We start from the raw sequence: 25,060 nt of genomic DNA on the forward strand, positions 1-25,060 counted from the left end.
TTTTGAGATATTTAATGTTTCTGGAGTTACAGTGCTAAATTGTGTCACTTTTATATATATATTAAAGCTCTGATTTCCTAATATCTCCTTTTCTTAAAAACAAAACAAAACAAAAAAAAATGTGTTAGAATAAGTTAGTTGGACTTTATGCATAAACTAATGAGAAAAATAACAAAACAGGGTCGCCTGGCTGGCTCGAGTCAGTAGGGCAGGCAACTCTTAAACCCAGGTTGTGGGCTCAAGCCCCATGTTGGGTGTAGGGACTACTTTAAAATGAAAGAAATATAATAAAACCTATTGGACAAATACTTAAAACATAGTCAACCTAAGTAATTTTGTTTTCTGGTATTCCATTCTGTTATTTTCTTTGATTTGTTGGCTAGGTTTGTTGTCTGCTAGTAGCATCATTCGCCTTCGTACAATGCGTTGTCTTGTTTCAAGGACTAGTGAGTGCATTGCCTGCTGTTAGCAGTATATGTACTTCTAAAAAGTTCCTTCCCTTCTGTGGGCAGAAGCATGACATTTCAATTTTTGGCCTTATTTTTGAGCTAAGTTAATTAGACCAGCTTCTGTTTTAATAAAGTTGGATATATGAACACATTAACTGCTTTTAAATTAATCACAATATATAGGTTTTAATTAATATATTTTAATCATGTCAAACTACTACTTTGTTTACATGGTCTCTGACATTATTGTCAGGCTTCCTACAGTGTTTCCTTGTTTTCATCCATCCATGTACTTGTTAATTGCACTGTTTATGAATAATGATTAGTAAAATTTTAGTTTCATGCAAATATTTCAGCCCAGCAGCATCTTAAGCTTTGTCTGTTAAGAGATACAGATCAAAGAAGGAATTGTATCATCAGAATTTAATTCTGCTAAAGCAGTGTTCGTGGAGCTTCTATCATCACACAGTATCATTGTCATAGTGAGAATGCTGAAGTACTTAGCTCTATTACTTTGATCATCTAAGAGCAAGTTCATTTCACTTCCTTATAGGTTGTAGTGTTTACCACTTGAGAGATTTTGGGAAATGACAAGCAAAATTTTAAGCAGCTGTGGGCACAGGTGAAACAGGTGAAGGGAATAAAGAGTACACTTACCATGATGAGCACTGAGTAATGTGTAGAATTGTTGAATCATTATATTGTACACCTGAAATTAATATAACACCATGTGCTAAATAAACAGGAAAGTAAACAACAAAAAATAAAGAGCTTGGCATGATGCCAGAGGGGTGGAGAAGCAGCAGTGCAGCTTTGCTCTTAAAACACTGTAGGTTTTAGTAGCAACATTTGTACCCTTGCTTTTAAAACAAAAAGCAGGATTGGAGGGATTTGGAAATACATGCAAAAATTCGTAAATTGATAGTGAATATGTGAAATATCAGCTTTGCATTACTGGAAACAGTTGCTTAACATCACAGTGAAAAGACACAGAACATATTTTCTGCATGGAAAGGAATAAGATCCTAACACCTTTCAGCAGGATGTTTCCATTTCATGTCTGTTGTAGAAGTTGTGACCAGCAAACAAGTATCAGGTGGTGGAGGGAAATAATTTAAGACCTTTCCTGGGATTGCAAACAGGCATTCATAGGTTTAGGTCATTTCAACCCAAGAGATCCATAATGTTTGTCTGCTGTCTGCTGAAGAATTTAGAGGTTAATGCCTGCACGAGGTTATTAACTTGAGGAATGTCTAAGGAGTTACAGCAATTACAGAAATTTCTGGAACCTCGAGCACTGCCATTCAAGCAAAATTGGAGAAGAGGAAAGAGATTAGGTGCTGATAACAAGTGGGAATTCTCTTTACTCCCGATCCTGTATTTTTTCTGAGATCCAAGTGAGGATTCATTCTCTTCGCTAATTCTTGTTAGGATAACATATCCCAGAGTAGTATTTTATTTTGATTTTCTAAAATACCCATTTTCCCAAACCTTACAGTCTGTGTATTTGATGAATACATTGTTTCATAAGCTAAATTTTTAGCTTCAAAGATTATTATGCTCTTTATTTGGGTATATACTAAAATGCTTTTTAGCCTTTATCATTCTAAGCACAGTAGTGTGTAAAATGTGGTTAAATGAAACGGATGCATAACTGACTCACTGAATCACCAATACAAAAGAGAAAAAATAGATTCAGGGCAGCTGGTCTTTTTATATATTTGGGCAATGATACTCCGTAAAGAATGAGTTTTGTTATATGTAAATCAGGTTAAGATTTAGGCATGTTAGGAAGGAATGAGATTTCAAAGAGCTATAACTGATTCAGACCAAGTACCAGGAAAGGCAGGACAGTATTTCCCTGTGTGCATGTACACATGTGTGTGTGGGGGGGGATATGTGTGCAAGGTGGGGGAAATAGGAAAAGATAATCAAAATTTCATATAATGCCCACTTAGTAGATCTTTGTTGTACTTTTTCCATGAAGGAAAAAATATTTGTCCTAGTACCATCCATGACATGTTTTGGATGCTTAAAAGCTGTGGTGGTTTTTTTCTAGTTGATATGAGAATTAGTAGGGCATTACAACAAAAGTATGTGTATGTAACCCAAAGAGTCAGAGATGTGCGGATAAATAGTATATATCCGAGTTCCTTAATGCATCATCGGATCTGTTCAGCGTTCTAATAGGTGAGCAAGTATGTGTTTCTCCCTGTTATAATAGAGAAACTGATGCTCAGACAGTAATCTACTTAAGGTCAGGAGCTCAGAGTGAGAAAATGATTCATTTCCTTAAATGCACTCCTCTTCTGAAAGTAACCATAGAAGAGAGTCTTTAGGGGGCAATGTTCATATGCTAAATCCTTTTTCCAACTGGACTATGGCTGCTTGGCCACTTGCTAACCAGATTACCATGGAGTTTCTGAATTTCCATTTGTAAAATTCTAGAATGAGTCTAACTTCTCCTGTAAGTCTCATTCCAACTCCAAGAAATGATCCATTCGTTGAATAAAATTATGTAAGTTTAATAAAACATTATCCAAAATGTGAATTGGAAATACTATGAGCTAGATATTTTTCTTTAGGGAATACATAATTCTAAGCTCCAGTCACAAAGTAATCCTAGAAGGAGAATGATAGATCATTCCTTGCACCCAGATTACAATCCCTGATATCATTTCTCACTAAAAGTTCCTCAGAATGACTAGTTTGATTTCTGGACAGGAAATGTACAAGATGAGCTTGTAATATGCCGACATACTAAAAAGCAAGAAAGCTATTTAAGACAACTTGAGACATATAAAAAAAAAAACCCACAAAGAATAAATACTCAAGAGCCAATGTTAAGAGTTCCCCCTGGGCAAAGATCAACAATCTGAGTAGCAATAAGATAATAAATAACTTCATTTGACTGAAGCACACCAAATATGTTTAAATCCACCAAGTCAGCTTTTCCGGACCTGAGCAGGAGGCGCCATCATGGGAGTCGACATCCGCCACAACAAGGACCGAAAGGTTCGGCGCAAGGAGCCCAAGAGCCAGGACATCTACCTGAGACTGTTGGTCAAGCTGTACAGGTTTCTGGCCAGATGAACCAACTCTACCTTTAACCAGGTTGTGTTGAAGAGGTTGTTCATGAGTTGCACCAACCGGCCACCTCTGTCCCTTTCCCGGATGATCCGGAAGATGAACTGCCTGGCCGGGAAAACAAAACAGCTGTGGTTGTAGGAACCATAACGGATGATGTGCGTGTCCAGGAGGTGCCCAAGCTGAAGGTGTGTGCACTGCGCGTGAGTAGCCGTGCCCGGAGCCGCATCCTCAAAGCTGGAGGCAAGATCCTCACCTTCGATCAGTTGGCCCTGGACTCCCCTAAGGGTTGTGGCACTGTCTTACTCTCTGGTCCACGCAAGGGCCGAGAGGTGTACAGACACTTTGGCAAGGCCCCAGGAACCCCACACAGCCACACCAAACCCTATGTGAGATCCAAGGGCCAGAAGTTCGAGCATGCCAGAGGCCGCAGGGCCAGCCGAGGCTACAAAAACTAACCCCAGATCCTGCCTTGTTATTAAAAAGATTTTGAATGCTAAAAAAAAAAAAAAAAAAAAAAAATCCACCAAGTCATAACAGTGCTTTTTAACAAAGAGAGAGGAGGTCATTAGTCACCTATATGATATGTGAGGGAGCAAATTTATTTTGAAATCACATAAAGGGAAGTTTGAGCCTTCTCTAAATACAATCTAGGGATTGGTAATGGAAGTTTCTCTCTGTAGATCTGTTTCTACCTGGAAATAAAGAGGCATTCATGGCATCAGACTGCTGTTCTGTGATCATGAATATGACAGTACTTTTCATGGCTCCTAATGTGTAAAAAGAGAGATCACCAAATATCATGTGCCTGTTGATGAAAGCATACCATGTATGCTCTGCGTACCACGTATGCAGAGTTTTTGCCAAAAATTGAATCCGAATCTAAACTTACCTCCAGATCCAGTTCACAAGAATATAGGAAACAGAAGAACATGATGACATGGGAAGGGAGCCAACCACAGCCAGCATGGAGAGAGCTCTTGGGTATATATGCTTCAGCAAACAACCTGCAAGGAAAACAGGAGGACAAACCTATAAACTTAGGAGAATTCAGAGACATATCAACAAACTGCAGCATGTGGGCTTTATTTGAATTATGATTCTAACAACAAAAACTTTAAAAAAGGTGGGTAATGGAGAGAAGATGACATTAAGGAATTGCTATTGGGGGAGAATCCAAGATGGTGACATGGGAAGACCCTGAATTACCCTCCTCCACAGACACATGGAGTCAACACCTGTGCACAGAGCAGCTCTTCCTGAGGCACAGGATCAGCTGGGCAGCTCTGCACAGCAGAGAGCAGAGGGACCATGGAGAGAATAGGAGAAATGAAGCCCAGCCTACTACTGCAACCTGCAACTGAGGGACATCCGAAGGGACACTGAGCACATTCATCCACCCTGGGACACAGAAATAAAAGCCGTGGTTAAGGGCAGCCTGGGTGGCTCAGCGGTTTAGTGCCACCTTCGGCCCAGGGTGTGATCTTGGAGACCCGGGATTGAGTCCCATGTCGGGCTCCCTGCGTGGAGCCTGCTTCTCCCTCTGCGCCTCTCTCTCTCTCTCTCTCTCTCTCAAATAAATAAATAAATAAATAAATAAATAAATAAATAAAATCTTAAAAAAAAAAAAAGCTATGATTAAAAGGGCAGCTACCGTTTCAAGGATGCAGGCCTTTGGTTTCTCCCAACGGCAGGGGACCTGCAGAAGTCTCTTGCATGAGGGTGGGGGCTGGCGAGTGCCAGCTTCAGGCCCCTGCCCACACCAGCCCAGATGCCCAGAGACACAGAGAAAAGGCAGGAGTTTCACAAAGAATAGCTGGAATATAAAGGAAACAGCCCTAGAAGAGTTGTTGGAGCATTATCAATCAGAAGGACTGGTGAGCACCTTGTGTACATATCCTCCCCCACCCTTGCCAGTGTAGATGGGAGCAGGGTGTGGTGGCTGCCTTCAAGAGTCCCAGGATGTAGCAGATAGATGTAGAACATTGCATTCAGAATCCGTTCAGTGCACATTTTATTTCCAAATGGAATATTCTCCAAGATAGAGCACGTCAGGCCACAAAACAAGTCTCAACAGACTGAGCAGTAAAGTCATCCCAAGCATCTTTTCTGACGACAAGGTTATGAAATTAGAAATCAATTACAAGTGAACTGGATAAAACCAACACGCAGAGGCTGAATAACTTGCTACTAAACAACCAGTGGGTCAACAGACAACCAAAGAGGAATTGAAAATACCTAGAGACAAAAGAAAATGAAAATACAGTGTTCCACAGTCTTTGGCATGCTGTAGAAGCAGTTCTCGGAATTTCACGGAGATACAGGCCAATCTTTTAAGAAGAAAGAAAAATTTCAAACAACCTAATCGTATATCTAAAGGAACTAGAAAAAGCCCAAAGTTAGTAGAAGGAAGAAAATAAATATGAGAGTAGAAATAAATGACCTAGATACTTGAAAAAAATAAAACAGTAGAAAAGGTCAATGAAACCAAGAGCTGGTTCTTTGAAATGATAAACAAAATTGTGAGTTTTCAGCCAGATTTATCAAGAGGAAAAAAAGAGAGGACTCAAATCAGAAAGGAAACAGAAGTAACCTACACCACAGAAATACAAAGGATTGTAAGACATTATTACAAAAAATGATATGTCAAGAAATTGGACAGCCTAGAAGTAGACAATATGAATAGACCAATTACTAGTAATGAAATTGAATTGGCAATCCAAAAACTCCCAACAAAAAGTCCAGTACTAGGTGGTTTCACCGGTGAATTCTACCAAACAATTAAGGAAGAGTTAATACCTATTTTCCTGAAATTATTTTCAAAAGTAGAAGTGGAAAGAAGCTTCCAAATTAGTTCCACAAGGCGAACATTACCCTGATACCAAAACCAGACAAAGACACTACAAAAAAAGAAAAGAGTACTGCAGGTCAGTATCTCCAATGAACATAGACACAAAAATCCTCAACAAAAATAAACCAAATTCAACAGTACATTAAAGGGGTCACTCCCCACAGTCAAGTGGGATTTAACTCAGGGGTTGTACATCAGTCAGTGGGATACATCACATTAACAAAATGAAAGCTATGAACCATAAGATCATCTCAACAGATGCAGAAAAATCATTTAACAAAACTTAAAGATCCATCCATGTTGGAAACATTCAACAGTGTGTTTACAGGAACATACTTCAACATAATAAAGGTCGGATAACATACTCAGTGGACAAGAAAGTCCACTCTTGCCACATTTATGCATTGGAAGTCCTAGCCACAGCAATCAGACAAGAAACAAAAGGCACCCCAAATTGGTAAACTATTGGCAGATGACATGATACTATATGTAGAAAATCCTAAAATTCTATCAAAAAACTATTAGAAGTAATAAATGGGTTCAGTCAAGTTTCAGGATACAAAATTAATATATAGAGAGTTGTTGCATTTCTATGGACTAATAACAAAGTAACAGAAGAAAACAATCCCATCTACAACTGCATCAAAATGAATAAACTAGGAAGAAACTTACCCAAGGAGGTGAAATGAGTAATTTGAAAACTATAAAGCACTGATGAAAGAAATTAAAGATAACACAAATGTAAAAATATACCATGCTTCCAGATTGAAAGCCCTGATATCGTTGAGGTCCATGCAAACCAAAACAATGTGCAGTTTCAACACAATTCTTTTCAAAATACCCCTAATATTTTCCCACAGAACTTAAAATTGGGCAGAGGATGTGAATAAACATTTCTCCAAAGAAAACATACAGATGGCCAACAGACACATGAAAAGATGCTCAACATTACTAATTGGGGAAATCCAAATCAAAAGCATAATGGATATGACCTCACACCTGTCAGAATTGCTGGAACCAAAGCCACAGATAATAAGTGTTGGCAAGGATGTGGAGAAAAAGGAACCCTCGTGTACTGTTGGTGGGAATGCAGCCACTGTGGAGAGTATTATGGAGTTTCCTCAAGAAATTAAAAATGGAAATACTATATCCAGTAATTCCATTACTGGGTATTTACCCAAAGAAAATGACAACAGTAATTAGAAAAGATATGTTTATTGCAACATTACTTAGAATAGCCAAGATATGTAAGCAACCTAGGTGTCAGTTGATAGATGAGTGGATAAAAAAGATGAGTCACACATACACACAGACGTATATACAATGGAATATTCTACAGCTGTAAGGAAGGATGAGATCTCACCATTTACAACTACATGATGGACCTCAAGTGTATTAAGACAAGTAAGTCAGACAAGAAAGACAAATACCATATGATTGACTTATATGTGGAATCTAAAAAACAAATGAAACACATAAAAAATCCCTACTGTGAATACAGAGAACAAATTGATGGTTTCCAGCAGGTAGGTGGGCAGGGAAATGGGTGAAATACATAAATGGGGATTAAGAGGCACAGAATTCCAGTTATAAAAGAGGTCATGGCAATGTAAAACATAGGGAATATGGCCAATGATATGTAATAATTAATATTGTATGGTGATAATAACTACAGTTATGGTGAGCATTGCATAACATGGAGAATTGTCCAATCACTGTATGATGCATCTGAAACTAATATAACATTGTGTGTCAACTATACTTAAAATTTTTTTAGTTGTTTAATTTGGAAAAAAAATGTTTTGGAAATGTAGAACAACTACTACAGAAAATCCTACGTAATGGCAAACAACACTTACAGAAATTGTATCATGAACAAGGATAGTTGAATTGGAGAAGTAAAACTTATATCTTACTTCTACATGGCACTAAAATTAATCTTCAAAATTGCTTAATCGAGGAAAGCTGTAGGTAAAATTTTAACGCATGTAATTTATGTTTGTTATACTTTGATGAGATGACCCAAGTATAGAATCACCCACAACCCCAGAAACAGCAGAGAGATCTGTTCATGATACAGAGGCAAAGCACTGCCTCCTCTTACTCATTTGTTAGACGTCTTTTCTGCTCCTTGTGGCTCTGGATTTTCAGTATTCAGCTCTAGCTTGCAGAAGCTGAAAGGGGGAAGAAAAATCAGAAAGGTGAAGAGCCAGTGTCTCCTCCCCTGTGCCTATGGAAAGTAGACAGTCCTGCATCAGGGAGCTAGTTTTGATAAAGAAAGGGGGCGGGGGGGGGATTGAGAATATTCACAAAAGTGTCAGTCTTAGCTTTTTTATTTTTTATTTTTTATTTATTTATGACAGTCACACACAGAGAAAGAGAGAGAAGCAGAGACACAGGCAGAGGGAGAAGCAGACTCCATGCACCGGGAGCCCTACGTGGGACAAGATCCTGGGTCTCCAGGATCACACCCTGGGCTGAAGGCAAGCGCCAAACCGCTGCGCCACCCAGAGATCCCAGTCTTAGCTTTTAAATGTGAAAATGGAGGGGATCCCTGGATGGCTTGGTGGTTTGGTGCCTGCCTTCGGCCAGGGCGTGGTCCTGGAGTCCCGGGATTGGGTCCCACATCAGGCTCCCTGCGTGGAGCCTGCTTCTCCTCTGCCTGTGTCTCTGCCTCTCTCTCTGTGTGTGTCTCATGAATAAATAAAAATCTTTAAAAAATTTTTTTAAATGTGAAAATGGGCATTAGTTTGTATAATCCTGTTCAGGTTGGTATTTAATAAACATATATTAAGGCAAGTATTTCATAGAGATTATTTGTGTTCTCTAAAATATACTCTTCAATGTCTAAAAAGGGAATTATTGTTAATATTTATTGGCAGTAATGGTATCATGATTCTATTTTTCTATTTTATTTAAAGAAAATATTTACAGATGAAGTGTGATGTGTAGGATTTTCTTCAAAATGCCCCTGTGTGAGGCTCAGGGACTGTGAATGATGCACAGCTTGCTGGGAGTCTAATCTGTTCATGGGATTGTTATGCTGGTCCTTACAATATTTCATAATAAAATATGAAGTCTTATTATTTGGGAGAGCTTTGTGTCTGTGGCTATCAACTGATCTACTTCAAAGTAGTATATTACCATATTTTAAAACAAAATTGTTTTTCTCCAGGGTGCATATGGTCCCTATTCTCCTGACGAGTGCATATCTCTGCCTGTGTACACGAGCGCCGAGAGGGATCGTGTGGTAGCCAACATCGACGTCCCGTGTGGGGGCAACCAAGACCAGTGGATTCAGTGTGGAGCCGCTCTGTTTCTAAAAAACCAGTAGAGTCTAATTATAATAAAAGCTGTTTTAGCAAAAAGAGAAATTTGCTACTTCACCTTTAAATAAATATGTGGTCAGTCAACATTTAAAATGTTAGTTCAAAAAGTTATCACATAGTTACCTACCTTGTGTTACTGGTCTCACTGGGTTTTTTTTAAATGGGTCACGATAGCCCCATGCAGCTTTTAAAGTACTGACTTCATGGGGTTAATGTTAAAAGGATATATTCCCTTTATAACATTAAATATTTCTGTGAGGCAGGTCATGTTTCCAGTGGCTCAAAAAATTAATGTTGTAGGCAAGAGGCTGAAAATGGTGTATTTAAGGAATCCATAAGTAATATTTTGGCTATTTTTTGTATCATAATTTTGTTTGTATTAATTAAGAAAATATAAGACCATTAATTTTTTCAGTCATCTATGGGTTTAGATATGTGTTCCTTTTTAAACACTTAAAAATATTTTTTATTTTAGTTAAAATATACAGCATCTTAAAGCAATCCAAAAGAAATGGGGTAACAGCACAGAAACCAGGACAAGAATTTTACCAATGGAATAATTAAACGAGAGGTTATCATTTCTCATGTAGATGACATTTTACCATCTGTTTCTATGAAACAGTAAAAATCTACGATGGCTGGACGCTTAAATAAATGTATTTTATGTTGTAATTTTAGAGTTTCTGAGCAATTGGAATTGGATTCAGAAATCTGAACTATTTTAAATCCTGTTACCATTTGTATCAGTCCCATCGGGAGACAAAAAAACCAAAACAGCCCAGTGATCTGAACAGGGAAGTTGAATGTACAGATTAAACTGTGATAAGAGAGTGACTGTCAAAGGTAAGAGAGCTCCCCTGGATGCACCCAGGCTCAGGGCAGTGCTGGGCACAGCCCACAAGGAGGGGGCCTTCTGAGCCTGGGGCTCAGACCTCCCTGGAGGAAGAAGTCTAAGGAGCCTCTGTGGCTGTGCCCACCCCGAGGCAGCAGTGGCCCCCTCAGGCAGGCGGGCCACAGCCGTGGCAGGTGCTCAGGTTCTGGCCCCATGGGTGGCAACCGAGCGCTCTGCCCTCCGTTCTTACCTTCCACCAACGCTGTGGTGCCCGGAGACCCCAGAAGGCCTGTCCCACCGAGGAAGCTGACCGTCGGGGAAATGCTGCAGGGCGTCCATGTGGTACTGCCGAGCAGGGAGAGGGGCTAGTGTTCGGTGAGTACTGTTTAGTTTCATGTGGGCAGTAAATCTTTATTGAATGTTATCTATGCCCTGAAGGCACAAGGGTGCCTGACATCCATCCTCGTCTTCATGGTACCTTCCATGCTGTATCCTATTTCCCGTTACTGGCCCTGGCACAGAGTCGGTGCCTTGCCCACATTTGTGGAAGGAATCGTGTTCTGACAGGAGGCGGATGTAAAGTACCACACAAGGTGCTGAGTCGTAGCCACAGAGGCAGAAGTGATGAGCTGTTGTCTAGTGAAAGGGACAGAGCAGGAGATAGAGCTAAGCTCTGAAGGATGAATGTCAACCAACAGAGCAGAAGAGGGCATTTCAGCCCATGGAAGCTGCAGTGGCAGACCCTCAGGAGTGGAAGGTCACCCTGCATTTCAGGAATGGTGGCTGGTGCAGTGGAAGAGTCTGTGGGCAGGATGGGGGCACAGGGGCAGAAAATCAGCCTGCAGAGCCCAACTGAATTATCAGGGCTCCAAATACCATTAGAGTGCAGACTTCTCTATAAGCAACTGGAAAATATCTAAAGATGTAATGTGTGGCATAATTCCAAAAGCAATTTTTAAAACTTAAATATTAAGTCTATTATATAGGTTTAAAGTCTTATTATTTAAATACTCTTGTTATTATGAGTAGCTTGTACCCTAAAGTTTATAAAATGCTGTCATATAGCTTATTTCTTAATTTTCTAAACTCAAAGCAGATACTATTCCCATCTCACAGATGAGCTAGAGGCCTGGAAGTTATGCCACTTCTAAAGAATATTTAGACATCTGGTATTTTTTTTATGGGTTAAGGGAGGAGGCCAAGTAGGAGCAAACAGAACCAAAAATTTCAGTACCTTATCACACAAAAGGGGATTCCTTGCTCATGTCATAGAGCAGCTCTTGGATTCTGGGTCAGCTTCCTCTACTAATGAGGTATTCGGGTGTGGACCTGAGGACAGTCCTGCCAGCGACCCCCAGCCAACCAGCAAGGGGAGCATGGGAGGACCCTCGGAAGGCTGCTGCGGGCCGTGTCCCGGAAGGCCACACACCACTTATGCTCACATCCAGTGCAGAGAAGCTCATCCTGGGGCTGCACCTGTTCTCTCGGGGGCTGGGTGCTCAGAGGAGAGAAGCGTGGGAGGCTGGCCCACCCTCCCCCTCCATGAGGGCCCCACACACCCCCAACCCCCTCTATGGGCTCAGCCCATGAAGAGCTTGAACCCCTTATGAAAATGCCTTCAGTATGGCATTTGACAGGGAATCACCTAAAAATAATCAAGCAGCAGAGGTCTCTAAATGATCTCCTGACTGCAGACCTTGTGTATCATAATAGGGACATGGAGCAAAACAGCATAAGCCACAGCGGCCGGACCCCAGGTGCAGACATGAGTGATGCACCACAGCTGCTCTGGAGGGACCGTAACGGTTGCCCAGTATTGATAGGGCTGTACCAGTTTTCCTCTTGGTTATTTTTAATTTGGGATAAAATACGTAAAAAAAATATACATAGAAAAAGTTCTATACAACAAAGAGCTACCTGGTACATTAGCCAAGGGCAGGGAACTGGCTGTGTGCATGGTTCCATCAAAGATCATCAACAAGCTAACCTTTTCTCTTGTTTCTTATCCATTATAACATACTTCCAAACACATTTATTTGGTCTTCCAAAGTGAACAAATAATAGCATTCTGGAGTGTTTTGTTTTTTTTTTTTAATTTCTTTGGGAATCTACAGCAATGTGAATAATTTCAGGACCAGTTGGAGGCCTTCACATCCCTAGCAGATGTCTCCCCTCCCCAGAGGCATCTGCTGACCTGTGTGGTGTACACAGGTCCTGGTTTTAATAGTGTCAAGATATATAACCAAAACAGCATAGGGGAAGTGGGGGTTTTTGTTTTGTTTTTTGGGTGGGTGGAACTCCAAGGAAACAACCTAAAAATTCAAAGGTGAATTTTTATTTGAGATTATTTTGAGATTTCCATCAGTAGGAGCAGCAAACTATTGTCAATTGCCAGGGCTACAGGTGTTGCAGTGACCCAGAACAATATCAAACAGCTATGTGTTTGGTAGGTTCAAGACTGTGATTTTCAAAATAAATACCTTAGCAAACCAGGAATAGAAGAGAACTTCTTTTCGTGAATCATGGGTATCTTTGAAAAACCCATAACAATCATTTTTTAAAGAAGATTATTTGAGAAAGAGTGCGCACCAGGGAGGGACAGAAGGAGAGAGAGAATCCCCAACAGATCTCCACACCCCCAGGCGGAGCCCCCCCCAGGGCTCAATCCCAGGATCTCACGACCTGAGCCCAAATCAAGAGTCGATGCTTAACTGAAGACCTCACCTAGGCCCCCAGGAAGATCATTCTTAAGGGGAAAGAAGCATCCTCTGTAAGCTGAGGAAGGGGACCAGGTTTACCACTCCTGCCCCATGCCATTCAGAGACCCTGGCCAGCACGGCATGAGCAGCAGTGTTGAGGTGATGGAAGCCATTCAGGAAGACGACAGTGGCTCACGCTCAGCTGCCCCGTCAGCCCTTTGCTTGTCTCAGTTGTGCATCTATAAACACACCCCAAAATAAAAGTGCAAAGAGTGGACACTGAGCTTGTGATAAATGTTTGTAGCCAAGTATCATCTGGAGGCTTGAGCTCCTACTGAGACTCCCCGCTGTGGTACCTGCCGCAGCGCAGCCCAGGGGACTCATGTGGATGAATGAGTCCCACAGCAGCCGACTTGTCCATCTTCTGCATCTCGGTGTGGGGGATGCCATTCTGACCCGTGTCCTTGGGAACATGAGCACAAAGGAGCTGGTGAGGCAGCCGTGGAGCACGCGAGGTGCAGGAAGGTGGGCCCGCTGACCCCGGGCATGCGTGCTTGTGCACAGGGGACTCGAGGTCCAGAGCTGAACCCCCTGCTCAGTTCTGCCACTGGCTTATGTGGGGCATCAGGACACGTTTGTTCAGTCAGTGTCACATCTGCTTCCAGACACCCTGATCCCCAGCTGTCTCTCCATGTTATTTTAGATTCCCCAGAGTCGAACCCATCCTCAGAGAGGGGGTGTTTTTCATCATTACAGATGAGTGAAGATGACCCAATGACCATGGTTCTTAAGGGAATCTCGCAGACTAGTTCCCAGCGTATCTGAGCAAGGGAAGCATCCCTGCCCCTGTGATCACTGTGGAGAAGACCACGACTTTACTTGTAGCACTTGGATCAAAACCCTTTGGTGATGAAACAGATGGTAGAGACTGGTTGGTTGGATTTTTATTTTATTTTTACTTTATAGTCATACCTTCCTAAATGCCTCAATGACCCCCACAGAGTTGAGGTTCTCTGACATTTCCATCAGGAGGAGGAGTAATTATCAAAGTTTCACAGAAGAGAGGACTTTTGTGCCGGGTGCCCAGGAGTCCAGGTTGTAAGGAGTAGAGGTACACCTGCTGGGGTCCGAGAGCCCAAAGCAGGTCCCTCCATTAGGACATTTGGAGCCTTCCCAGGTGGCAGGACTGAACACGCCTCACTGAAAACGTGAACATATACAAAGGGTTAGGTCATTGGTGGAAGGACAAGAAAAATAAACCCAAGCAAAGGGGCGGGGGAGGTGAGCCCACAAGAATACAGGCGTGTGCCCACCCTGATACCTCCACACATGCAGACGTGCTGACCAGCGTTTTGCTTTTACAGAATGGAAGAACAGGTATCAACCAAAGTTTATGCTAAGCCATTATCAATTCTGAGGATCGGGTACCTAAATTGTATTCCCCTCTTCCAATTCCTGAGAACCATTGCAAAAGGGATTAAGTCGATGGAAAAAGGAAATAACGTAAAAGAGATATGAAGGTGGAATTTGTCAGAATTCAACACAATAGATAGATGATCTTTCATTTGCCCCCATTTCTAGAGGTGGCTGTGTTCCTGACTAGCAAAATAAGGATAAGGAATAAAAGTCTGTGTTTTATGCAAAGATCCCAACCTAATCAGATATTATACTTAGGCTATTGTCTGATCCAGATTTTTCTCTGGTTTCTTTATCAATGTAATTGTGGAAGTTGGCTATTTCTATTGGAAACAGATGGCTATGAAAATAGGGATTTATGGGAGCAGAACTGGCTGTGCCTTGGCTGGAATGTTCCTGACAATGCTGCCAACTGCTCTGTGATTTTCAAGTCCCTTCCTCACCTATGACGCAGGGTGTCCGTGGGCTCGAGACTTCTCCTCCTCTCCCGGTCTCCTTCTCCCCATTACCAGAATAACTCAGCATTTAACTGGGTTTGCGGATACTCAGGACACTCAGGACACTGCAACCCCTCACTTCTTTTGTATTCAGGTAGAACCGTGCAACTTACTCCTGACCCAAGGACGTACAGGTCCCGTGTAGTAGCTCCTGGGCCCTCGCAGGACACGGCCCATGTGTCCTTACATCTCCCCCACCCAGACTGGGTCGCTGTGGGGTTTGCAGCTGCACTTGGGTCCTTGAACTCTGGACTTCTCTATCCAAGAGAGATTCAGCACCCCTGAGGGATGATGTTCTGTCTCCGAGTTCAGACAAAACACGTGTTTTTATTTTTATTTATTTACTTAAAGATTTTATTTATTTATTCATGAGAGACATAGAGAGGCAGAGACATAGGCAGAGGGAGAAGCAGGCTCCCTGCAGTGAGTCTGATGTGGGACTCGATCCCAGGACCCCAGGATCATGACCTGAGCTGAAGGCAGACACTCAACCACTGAGCCACCCAGGTGTCACTGGTGCAAGGTGTTCAAGCCAAACAACAGACTGCTTTGTGCTTATTTAGGCAGAGAGTAGAGGGTTACATGTCAGAGGGTTACCTGTCACAGTGAAGTAAGAGGCTCTGCTGCTTGCTAATCGTGGTCACTCTGAGAGTCCAGCGCCTGATTTCTGCATGCCCAGCTACATTGCCAGGTCTCAGACGTACTTAGGGGTCTGTAGATGCTTTTTCTTTCTTTTAAGTACAGATCAGTCCATTCAAAGGCCTTTTTGTTATAAAAAGAACACACATTTGTGTATTTAAGGAGTCCTATTTCAGGTGGTTGTCATCATTAGAAAGTTCATGTAGCTTAAGATACCCAGTTCAAATGTCTTTAGAGTTCTGTTGAAAATACGTGAAACTGTCAAAGCTAAAGAAATGAAAACCCCAACCAAGTTCAAGAGTTGAATTGCAGATTTTTGTGAGTAAAGTAGGTAATGTATACAAGTTACATTCATGATCACGGATTTCTTGTTTAAAAGTCAAATTTTGAAGCTTGCAATATAGTGACAATAAAAGAGAGCTCAGTAAGACAGCCAGAACCGTGAGGGGAACTCTCTCTAGGCCTATAGGCTCAGCCTTCAACAGCTGCTGTCCATCTGCCACGTGCCCGGGAGTTAGTGGACGGGAAGCGACGAGCTGTAGCCGGGGAAGACACAGGCCCCCACACCCTGTCTTCACATTACCCCTCTTATCCCGCACCTGAAAACTCACTTTCACCTTCTCTTCCCCTTGGGTTTCCTTTCCTGTGTGAAGCCAGGCTATACATGGGTCCCTGGGATTACGCGGCCCAAGGGAAAGCCGAGGCACAGAAAAGAAAGGGAGGGGCTGGTCCTCTTGTCTGAGGAGCCAGCAGGTCCTGTGCCTACAAGCTTGGTCACACATGGCAGAAGCAAAGGGACCCTACATGATTTTCTTCCATCAGAAGCACCTGAGCAGCCTGACTCAGATTTGCAGTTATAGAGTCTGGAAATTCAATACCGTTGAAGCAACAATAAAAATAATACTTTAAAAGTTTCAACTTTTTGTCTCCAGAGGAAAGAATCACTGCCTCCCTCAAAATTCAGTAAGAAATTTATTTCAGCCTTATCGGAAATGGAAACAATGTCTGTAAGATCAAATTAAAAAAAAATATTATCGGGGGGGGCTGCAAAAAAAAAAAAATCTTACTGCTTAATACAATTTTCTCAGCTGGAATGTCAGCTTTCCTGGGTTTTGCTCCAGGGACAACTCTGCTGGGGTTGAAAGCACAGTAATATGACTGCATTTTTAAATCTCCAATGTAGCTTAGAATAGTCCTTATTTTACTAAGCAACGTTCAAAGTAGTTTTTTTTTGGTTCTTATTTTACAAATAACTTTCTCTAAATGTCAGAGAATTCTTTATTTTTTTCACCACTGAACCATTTATGTGTCCTAAGAGTGAAGGTTAAATCTTTTCAAGTGGAAAACGATGAGCAGGGACAAGGATCATCTGGAAGCTAAGAGAGGAAAGAAAGATGGGTAACTTAGAGAAAATCAAAGTGAGACAACTGGACCCAGGCCACATGGAGATCACTGGCTCCTGAGGACAAGGACGGAGACAGACACCCCAGCAAGTGTCTGTCCGCGACCAAGATGCCAAGAGGAGGTGGGACTCTGCCCACACGAGGAGGAAAGGCTGTGGTGCTGTCTGAGCGGGTGCAAGTCCGCCACGTGGATTCAGCTGGGCCAGCGTGGGGATGGGAGCCCGGCGGTGGGGACGGGCAGCCGCAGCACAGCACCGACACAGGGGGAGGCAGGAGGGTCATGAGCAGCCCCCCCGCTTCTGAGGTGCCTCTGGTCACCCCTGAGTCTCCTGTGTCCTCCTGCAAGTCTGAAGTCACTGCAGGACGTCTGGTACCTGGTTGCGACGTGCTTCCCCACAGCCTGAGAGGAGACCGCGAGGAAGGGACGGTTCCGGGCCGCAGCATAGATGAATGCTTGTGCAGTGGCTCAGTCTCCACAGACAAGCACAAGTGAGTGGGTGACGTGTTCCAGAAGGACCAGAGATCCGAGAAGGAAGGAGGTGACCTGATGTATACAGCAATGGTAACAGTGAGTCAGAAGAAGGAACACACAGATTTGGAAAGTATTTATGAGAAGAATCAACAAACACCAGTGACTGTGTGGCTGGTCTGTGGGAAGCTCAGGTGTCCACCTTGGGTGATGGGAGCCACTTCTGTGTGACAGCAGAGAGGACAGGCCCACACAAGCGTGTAGTGGTTGTGCTTGGCTTTGGAGGCTGCAGGAGGCTTGGGTAAGAGGAGCCAAAGAAAGACCCATAAATACAGAGAACAGGGTGATTGGCGGGGAGGGGGAGACCACAGGGTCCATGACACTGTGATGCGCTGTGTGGGGACAGGTGGCAGCTACACTGTGGGGGCTCAACAGCATGTGTCCTGACCTGTCCAGTCACTACTGGACCCCTAGAGCTAATGTCATCTTGTGTGTCATCTGTACCCAGAAAAGAGAAAAGGACAGAGTGAGAAGCTGCGGAGGAAAAGCCAGGGCACAGGAGCCTGTTTGCCCCAGGCGCCTGCAGGCTCACAGGAGCCCAGGGGCCTGCGCAGGGGATGGAGCCTGGCCCAGCCAGCCGTCCACACCGCTGGGAGCGATGCCAGGCAATCTCATGCCTGATGAACTCTTCGGGTTATTTTCATGAGCATCGTGATGGTGGAGGTCCTCGGGATCCACGCAGAAGTGGCGGTCAAGAAGGAAGGGGGGACCATTTTCAAATTCCATAGAAAAGTCGAAGATACTCAACAGTGAAAACTGCCTATTGGATTTTGCCCCGAGGACACTGCTGGAGGCCTTAGTGAGGGTGACTTCTGTGAAACAGGAAGGAGACTCTCGGTTGCTTTCTAGATCATAACCCCCCTTTTCCCCAAGAAAAAAAAGTGCAGGTTAAAATTTGATACTTAAAAATATAAGCTTTTGTGCTACTTTTTAGAAAATTCATGATTTCTCAGGCATTGCTGTGTGACACTTCCCCCTGGGAAACATTAAGCCCATTTCTTCTGGCTATTTAGACATATTAAGGTAAATTGAAAAATAATGATGTTTGCACACCTTTACCCCCCCTTCCTTTCCCAGGAGCCTCGGTGGGCGGGCTGGATGGCAGCCCCTGCCTCCGGCCCACCTGCATCGCCGCATCTTTGCCCAGAACTGATGTGACAGGTCTGAGCACCGCAACAGGTGACCCTTCCACTCACCCTGCTCCACGTGTTCCCAACCAAAGGGCACAACCCCTCGAGGGGACAACCCTTCTCAAATAAGAGGTTATTAAGGGAAAATATATCCGCAGACTGATTTTATGAGACGATCTGGGTTATTTTTATGATGTCCTGGGATGAATCGCGCTATCTTCTGCCCCTGAGCCTCTGTGATGTGACTTTGCTGCCCCCCTGCCCTCACCCCCCAGGAGCTGGCCTGGCCCTATGACTCACCTGAAGAGAGAAGCAGCACAAGTCATGTCTTGCATCTTGAAGGCTAAGCCTTTCCAGAACCTGCAGCTTTCTTCTCTACTCTTGGGATCACCACTGCCTTGTGAGCAAGCCCGGCTGGTTTCCCTCCTCTGTGAAGAACAAGAGAACTCACAGGCACAGCCTCAGCTATTTCAGGGGAGCTGACTGAATCCTGCTCTGGCTTCATTGCTGACTAAGGAAACCTCCCCAGGTGACCCGGGCCTGGGCCCCAGCCAAGCCCCAGGATCTGGAGACCTCCGTATTGGTGTTAAGACACTAACTTTAAGGATGGTTTCTCACACAAACATGAGAAACTGGTGAAGGATTTCACCTGGATGGTTGCAGGGAGAAGAGCCTGAGACAAGCTTTGTTCCTACTTTGGAGGGGCACAGGGATGTGGGGCAGGGATGAGGGGCGCAGGAATGCAGGGCAGGGGCAAAAGGTGCAAGGATGTGGGGCAGGGGTGAGGGGAGGGGTGAGGGGGCAGGGATGCGGGGCAGGGATGAGGGATGCAGGGCAGGGGTGAGGGGTGAAGGGATGAGGGGCACAGGGATGTGGGGCAGGGATGAGGCAGGGCAAGAGGCTCCACCCTCCCAACCTAAGCACCGGCCAAAGGCCCCCCTGCCAACATCACATGGGGCATTGCCCTTCCGCCGTGTGACTTTCAGGGACCTCCATGTCCTCCCACAGAACTGTAGGGAGTCGTTGCCCAGGGGGCTCTGACGTTGAAAGAGCAGAGAATGCGACAGTGACCACTGGGTACACGGCTGCTTTCAGGCTGGAGGTTTGGGGTGATGGGGACGCACATTTGTGAATCTAGGGAAACCCACTCAACTGCTGTAAATGCATGAATCTTGTGGTTTGCAGATGATCAGTGAAAGTCACTCCTGACCCAAACAGGGCGCTGCAGTTGCAGAACAGCTTCCACAGGCTGCGCCCAGGGGACTGAGTGTAGCACTCTCACATTAATGGAATTCGGATTTTTTTCCAGTATCTTTTTTTTTTTTTTGCTATTGATGACTGTTCCAATAAGTATCACTGTAGGTGTATACTTATATTGCTCTGTGAGGTAACTACACCTACAATTGTCGTGCCAAATTGCCTGCACCTATTTAATTTTAATAGGTGCTGCCAGGTTAACTTATGAAAAGAAGCAGCAGTTGGTCCATATCTTAGACCCTCAGCAGCACAGGGTGGAATCAGTCATTTCTAACTCTGGCAAATATGGAGGGAATGGCAATGACTCGTTATTGCCTTAATTTGCATCAGAGATTATTAGTGAGATTAAACACATTTTCTAATATTTATTAGGTGTTTGCATTTTCTCTTCTGTACGTTTTCTAACATGTTGCCAGGTTTTACTAGACTTTGCATCATTATACTAATCTGAAGGGCTTCCTTTTATTTTTTTTAAGATTTTATTTATTCATGAGAGACATGCAGAGAGAGGCAGAGACACAGGCAGAGGGAGAAGCAGGCTCCATGCAGGGAGCCTGATGTGGGACTCGATCCCCAGACCGCAGGATCACGCCCTGGGCCTAAGGGAGATGCTCAACCACTGAACCAGCCGGGTGCCTGCAGAAGGGCTTCATGATGTAGTCGTGCTATTAACCCTTTGCCTGCTCCATATTTTCCAAATATTTTCTCTTTGTTCTTTTGTTTAATCTTTGAGCATAATCAATATTTATTGTTGGAGAGGCGGGGAAAGATAGTGGAAGAGTAGGGTCCCCAAGTCACCTGTCCCCACCAACTTACCTAGATAACTTTCAAATCATCCTGAAAACCTCCGAATTCGGTCTGAGATTTAAAGAGAGAACAGCTGGAATGCTACAGTGAGAAGAGTTCATGCTTCTATCAAGGTAGGAAGACGGAAAAAATGAACAAACAAACAAACATCCAAGGGGGAGGGGCCCCGCGAGGAGCCGGGCTAAGACCAGGGCGAGCGCCCCCAGGACAGGAGAGCCCAGGCCCAGAGAAGCAGGAGCTGCACCAATCTTCCCCGGCAGAAAGGCACTCGCAGGGAGCTCGGGCAGGATCCCAGGAGGGCGGGGATGCCCTCAGGCTCCCAGGGGCACTAAGAGAGGACCTGCGCCCCAGGGAGAGCCTGCCACACTCCGGGGCCAAGCTCGCGAAAGGGCTGCAGCGCGTGGCGGGTGGGGCCCTGGAGCAGCTCGGGCGGCGCAGTCCCCTGAGCCCAGGGCGCCGGGGGACACAGCCCAAGATCCGGCCTCCCCTCAGGACAGACGGAGGCCAGGAGGACACAGGGCAGTGAGGACGCTCCTGCCGCGGGCTGGGGGCCGTGGCTGTGCAGACCTGCGCCTCCCGCCCCCGAAGCATCCAGGCCCCTGTGGCCTGCCAGCTGCAGTAGTTACTGCTGGAGCTGACTCCAGGGCTGGAGAGCTGGTCGGGCCACTGTTGTTGTTCCTCCTGGTGTCACCTTGTGCCTGGGACTGAGCAGGGCCGCCAGGGAGCAGGACCCTCACAGGATAAACAGCTCTCACTGAGCCCTGCACCAGGCAGGGGGCTGAGCAGCTCCCCTAGGTGCACACACCTGAGAATCAGCACAGCAGACCCCTCCCCCAGAAGACCAGCTGGAAGGACAGGGGAAGAGCAAGTTCTTGACCCAGCAGTGCTGGAAAGCTCCAGGGGAAGTCGAGGGACTTACACTATATAGAATCAAAGGATACCCCTCCTTGTTAGTTGTTTTCTGTTTGTTCCCCCAAGACCCCTTTTCCCCTTTTCCCTTCCTTTTTCCAGTACAACTTGTTTTTAACCATTCTGCACTAAGCAAAATGACTAGAAGGAAGAACTGACCACAAAAGAAAGAATCAGAAACAGTCCTCTCTCCCACAGAGTTACAGAATTTGGATTACAATTCGATGTCAGAAAGCCAATTCAGAAGCACAAATATAAAGCTACTGGTGGCTCTGGAAAAAAGCATAAAGGATTCAAGAGACATCATGACTGCAGAATTTAGATCTAATCAGGCAGAAATTAAAAATCAATTAAATGAGATGCAACCCAAACTGGAGATCCTAATGATGAGGCTTAATGAGGTAGAAGAACAAGTGAGTGACATAGAAGACAAGTTGATGGCAAGGAGGGAAACTGAGGAAAAAAGAGAAAATTAAAAGATCATGAGGAAAGGTTAAGGGAAATAAATGACAGCCTCAGAAGGAAAAAAAAATCTATGTTTAATTGGGGTTCCAGAGGGCGCCGAAAGGGACAGAGGACCAGAAAGCATATTTGAACAAATCATAGCTGAGAACTTCCCTACTTTGGGGAGAGAAACAGGCATTCAAATCCAGAAGATAGAGAGATCCCCCCTAAAAATGATAAAAACCGTTCAACACCCCGACATTTAATAGTGAAACTTGCAAATTCCAAAGATAAAGAGAAGATCCTTAAAGCAGCAAGAGACAAGAAATCCCTAAACTTTATGGGGAGAAGTATTAGGTTAACAGCAGACCTCTCTACAGAGACCTGGCAGGCCAGAAAGGGCTGGCAGGACATATTCAGGGTCCTAAATGAGAAGAACCTTCAGCCAAGAATACTCTATCCAGCAAGGCTCTCATTCAGAATAGAAGGAGAGATAAAGAGCTTCCAGGATAGGCAGAAACTGAAAGAATATGTGGCCACCAAACCAGCTCTGCAAGAAATATTAAGGGAGACCCTGTAAAAGAAAGAGGAAGCCCAAAGAAACAATCCACAAAACAGGGACTGAATAGGTATTATGACGACACTAAATTCATATCTTTCAATAGTAACCCTGAACGTCAATGGGTTTAATAACCCCATCAAAAGACACAGGGTTTCAGATTAGATAAAAAAGCAAGACCCTCTATTTACTGTCTAGAAGAGACTCATTTTAGACCTAAGGACACCTAAAGCCTGAAATGAAAGGTTGGAGAACAATTTACCATTCAAATGGTCCTCAAAAGAAAGCAGGGGTAGCCATCCTCATATCAGATAAATTAAAGTTTGTCCCAAAGACTGTAGTAAGAGATGAAGAGGGACACTATATCATACTAAAAGGATCTGCCAACAAAAGAACCTAACAATCATGAATATTTATGCTCCTAATGAAGGAGCTGCCAAGTATATCAATCAATTAATAACCAAAGTTAAGAAATACTTAGATAGTAATACACTTCTACTGTGAGACTTGAACACAGCGCTTTCTCTAATTGACAGATATTGTAAGCACAACATCTCCAAAGAAACAAGAGTGTTAAATGATACACTGGACCAGATGGATTTCACAGATATTTACAGAACTTTACATCCAAATGCAACTGAATACATTCTTCTCAAGTGCACATGGAACTTTCTCCAGAATAGACCACATACTGGGTTACAAATCAGCTCTTAACCGATCCCAAAGGATTGGGATTGTCCCCCGCATATTTTCAGACCATAATGCTTTGAAACTTGAACTCAATCACAAGAAGAAATTTGCTATATGTTGGCAAATTGAACACCAATAAAAAATAAATTTATTAAAAAAAAAACAAGAAATTTGGAAGAAATTCAAACAGGTGGAGGTTAAAGAGCATCCTGCTAAAAGATGAAAGGGTGAACCAGGAAATTAGAAAAAGAATTTAAAAGATTTAAAAGATTAATGGAAAATGATGAGAATGAAGATACAACCGTTCAAAATCTTTCAGATACAGCAAAAGCAGTCCTGAGGGGGAAATACATCGCAATACAAGCATCCATTCAAAAACTGGAAAGAACTCACATACAAAAGCTAACCTTACACCTAAAGGAGCTGGAAAAAAAAAACAGCAAATAGATCCTACACCCAACAGAGGAAGAGAGTTAAGAAAGATTCGAGCAGAACTCAATGAAATAGAGACCAGAAGAACTGTGGAACAGATCAACAAAAAACAGGAGTTGGTTCTTTGAAAAATTAATAAGATAGATAAACCATTAACCAGCCTTATTAAAAACAAAACAGAAAAGACTCAAATTAATAAAATCATGAATGACAAAGGAGAGATCACCACCAAAACCAAGGAAATACAATTTAAAAACTTACTATGAGCAGCTATATGCAATAAATTAGGCAATCTAGAAGAAATGGATGCATTTCTGGAAAACCACAAACTACCAAAACTAGAACAGGAAGAAATAGAAAACCTGAACAGCCCAATAACCAGGGAGGAAATTGAAGCAGTCATTAAAAACTTCCCAGACACAAAAGTCCAGGACCAGATGGCTTCCCAGGGGAATTCTATCAAACGTTTAAAGAAGAAATAATAGCTATTCTACTAAAGCTGTTTGGAAAGATAGAGAGATATGGAGTATTTCCAAACTCATTCTATGAGGCCAGCATCACCTTAATTCCAAAACCAGACAAAGACCCCACCAAAAAGGAGAATTACAGACCAATATCCCTGATGAACATGGATGCAAAAATTCTCAACAAGATACTAGCCAATCGGATCCAACAGTACATTAAGACAATTATTCACAATGACCAAGTGGGATTTATCCCTGGGACGCAAGGCTGGTTCAACACTCGTAAAACAATCAATGTGATTCATCATATCAGCAAGAGAAAAACCAAGAACCATATGATCCTCTCATTAGATGCAGAGAAAGCATTTGACAAAATACAGCATCCATTCCTGATCAAAACTCTTCAGAGTGTAGGGATAGAGGGAACATTCCTCAACATCTTAAAAGCCATCTACGAAAAACCCACAGCAAATATCCTTCTCAATGGGGAAGCACTAGGAGCCTTTCCCCTAAGATCAGGAACAAGACAGGGATGTCCACTCTCACCACTGCTATTCAACATAGTACTGGAAGTCCTAGCCTCAGCAATCAGACAACAAAAAGACATTAAAGGCATTCAAATTGGCAAAGAAGAAGT

General features: G+C 43.5%; 1 protein-coding gene and 1 pseudogene across 2 annotated transcripts in view; both read left to right on the forward strand.

The window, feature by feature from the left end:
• The window catches only part of DYNC2H1 (dynein cytoplasmic 2 heavy chain 1), a 341,276-nt gene extending 330,915 nt beyond the window's left edge, over positions 1-10,361 (forward strand). For both annotated transcript variants that reach the window (XM_055305872.1, XM_055305873.1), the window contains one exon: positions 9,563-10,361. In XM_055305872.1, the coding sequence (XP_055161847.1) occupies positions 9,563-9,721 (159 nt within the window). In that variant the 3' untranslated portion in view covers positions 9,722-10,361. The remainder of the gene's footprint in view (positions 1-9,562) is intronic.
• Positions 3,416-4,045, forward strand: LOC129497196 (ribosomal protein L18-like; annotated as a pseudogene).
• Positions 10,362-25,060: the final 14,699 nt, after the last annotated feature.

This window comes from Nyctereutes procyonoides, unplaced genomic scaffold (genome assembly GCF_905146905.1).
Source record: "Nyctereutes procyonoides isolate TBG_1078 unplaced genomic scaffold, NYPRO_anot_genome, whole genome shotgun sequence".
Classification (NCBI taxonomy): Eukaryota; Metazoa; Chordata; class Mammalia; order Carnivora; family Canidae; genus Nyctereutes; species Nyctereutes procyonoides.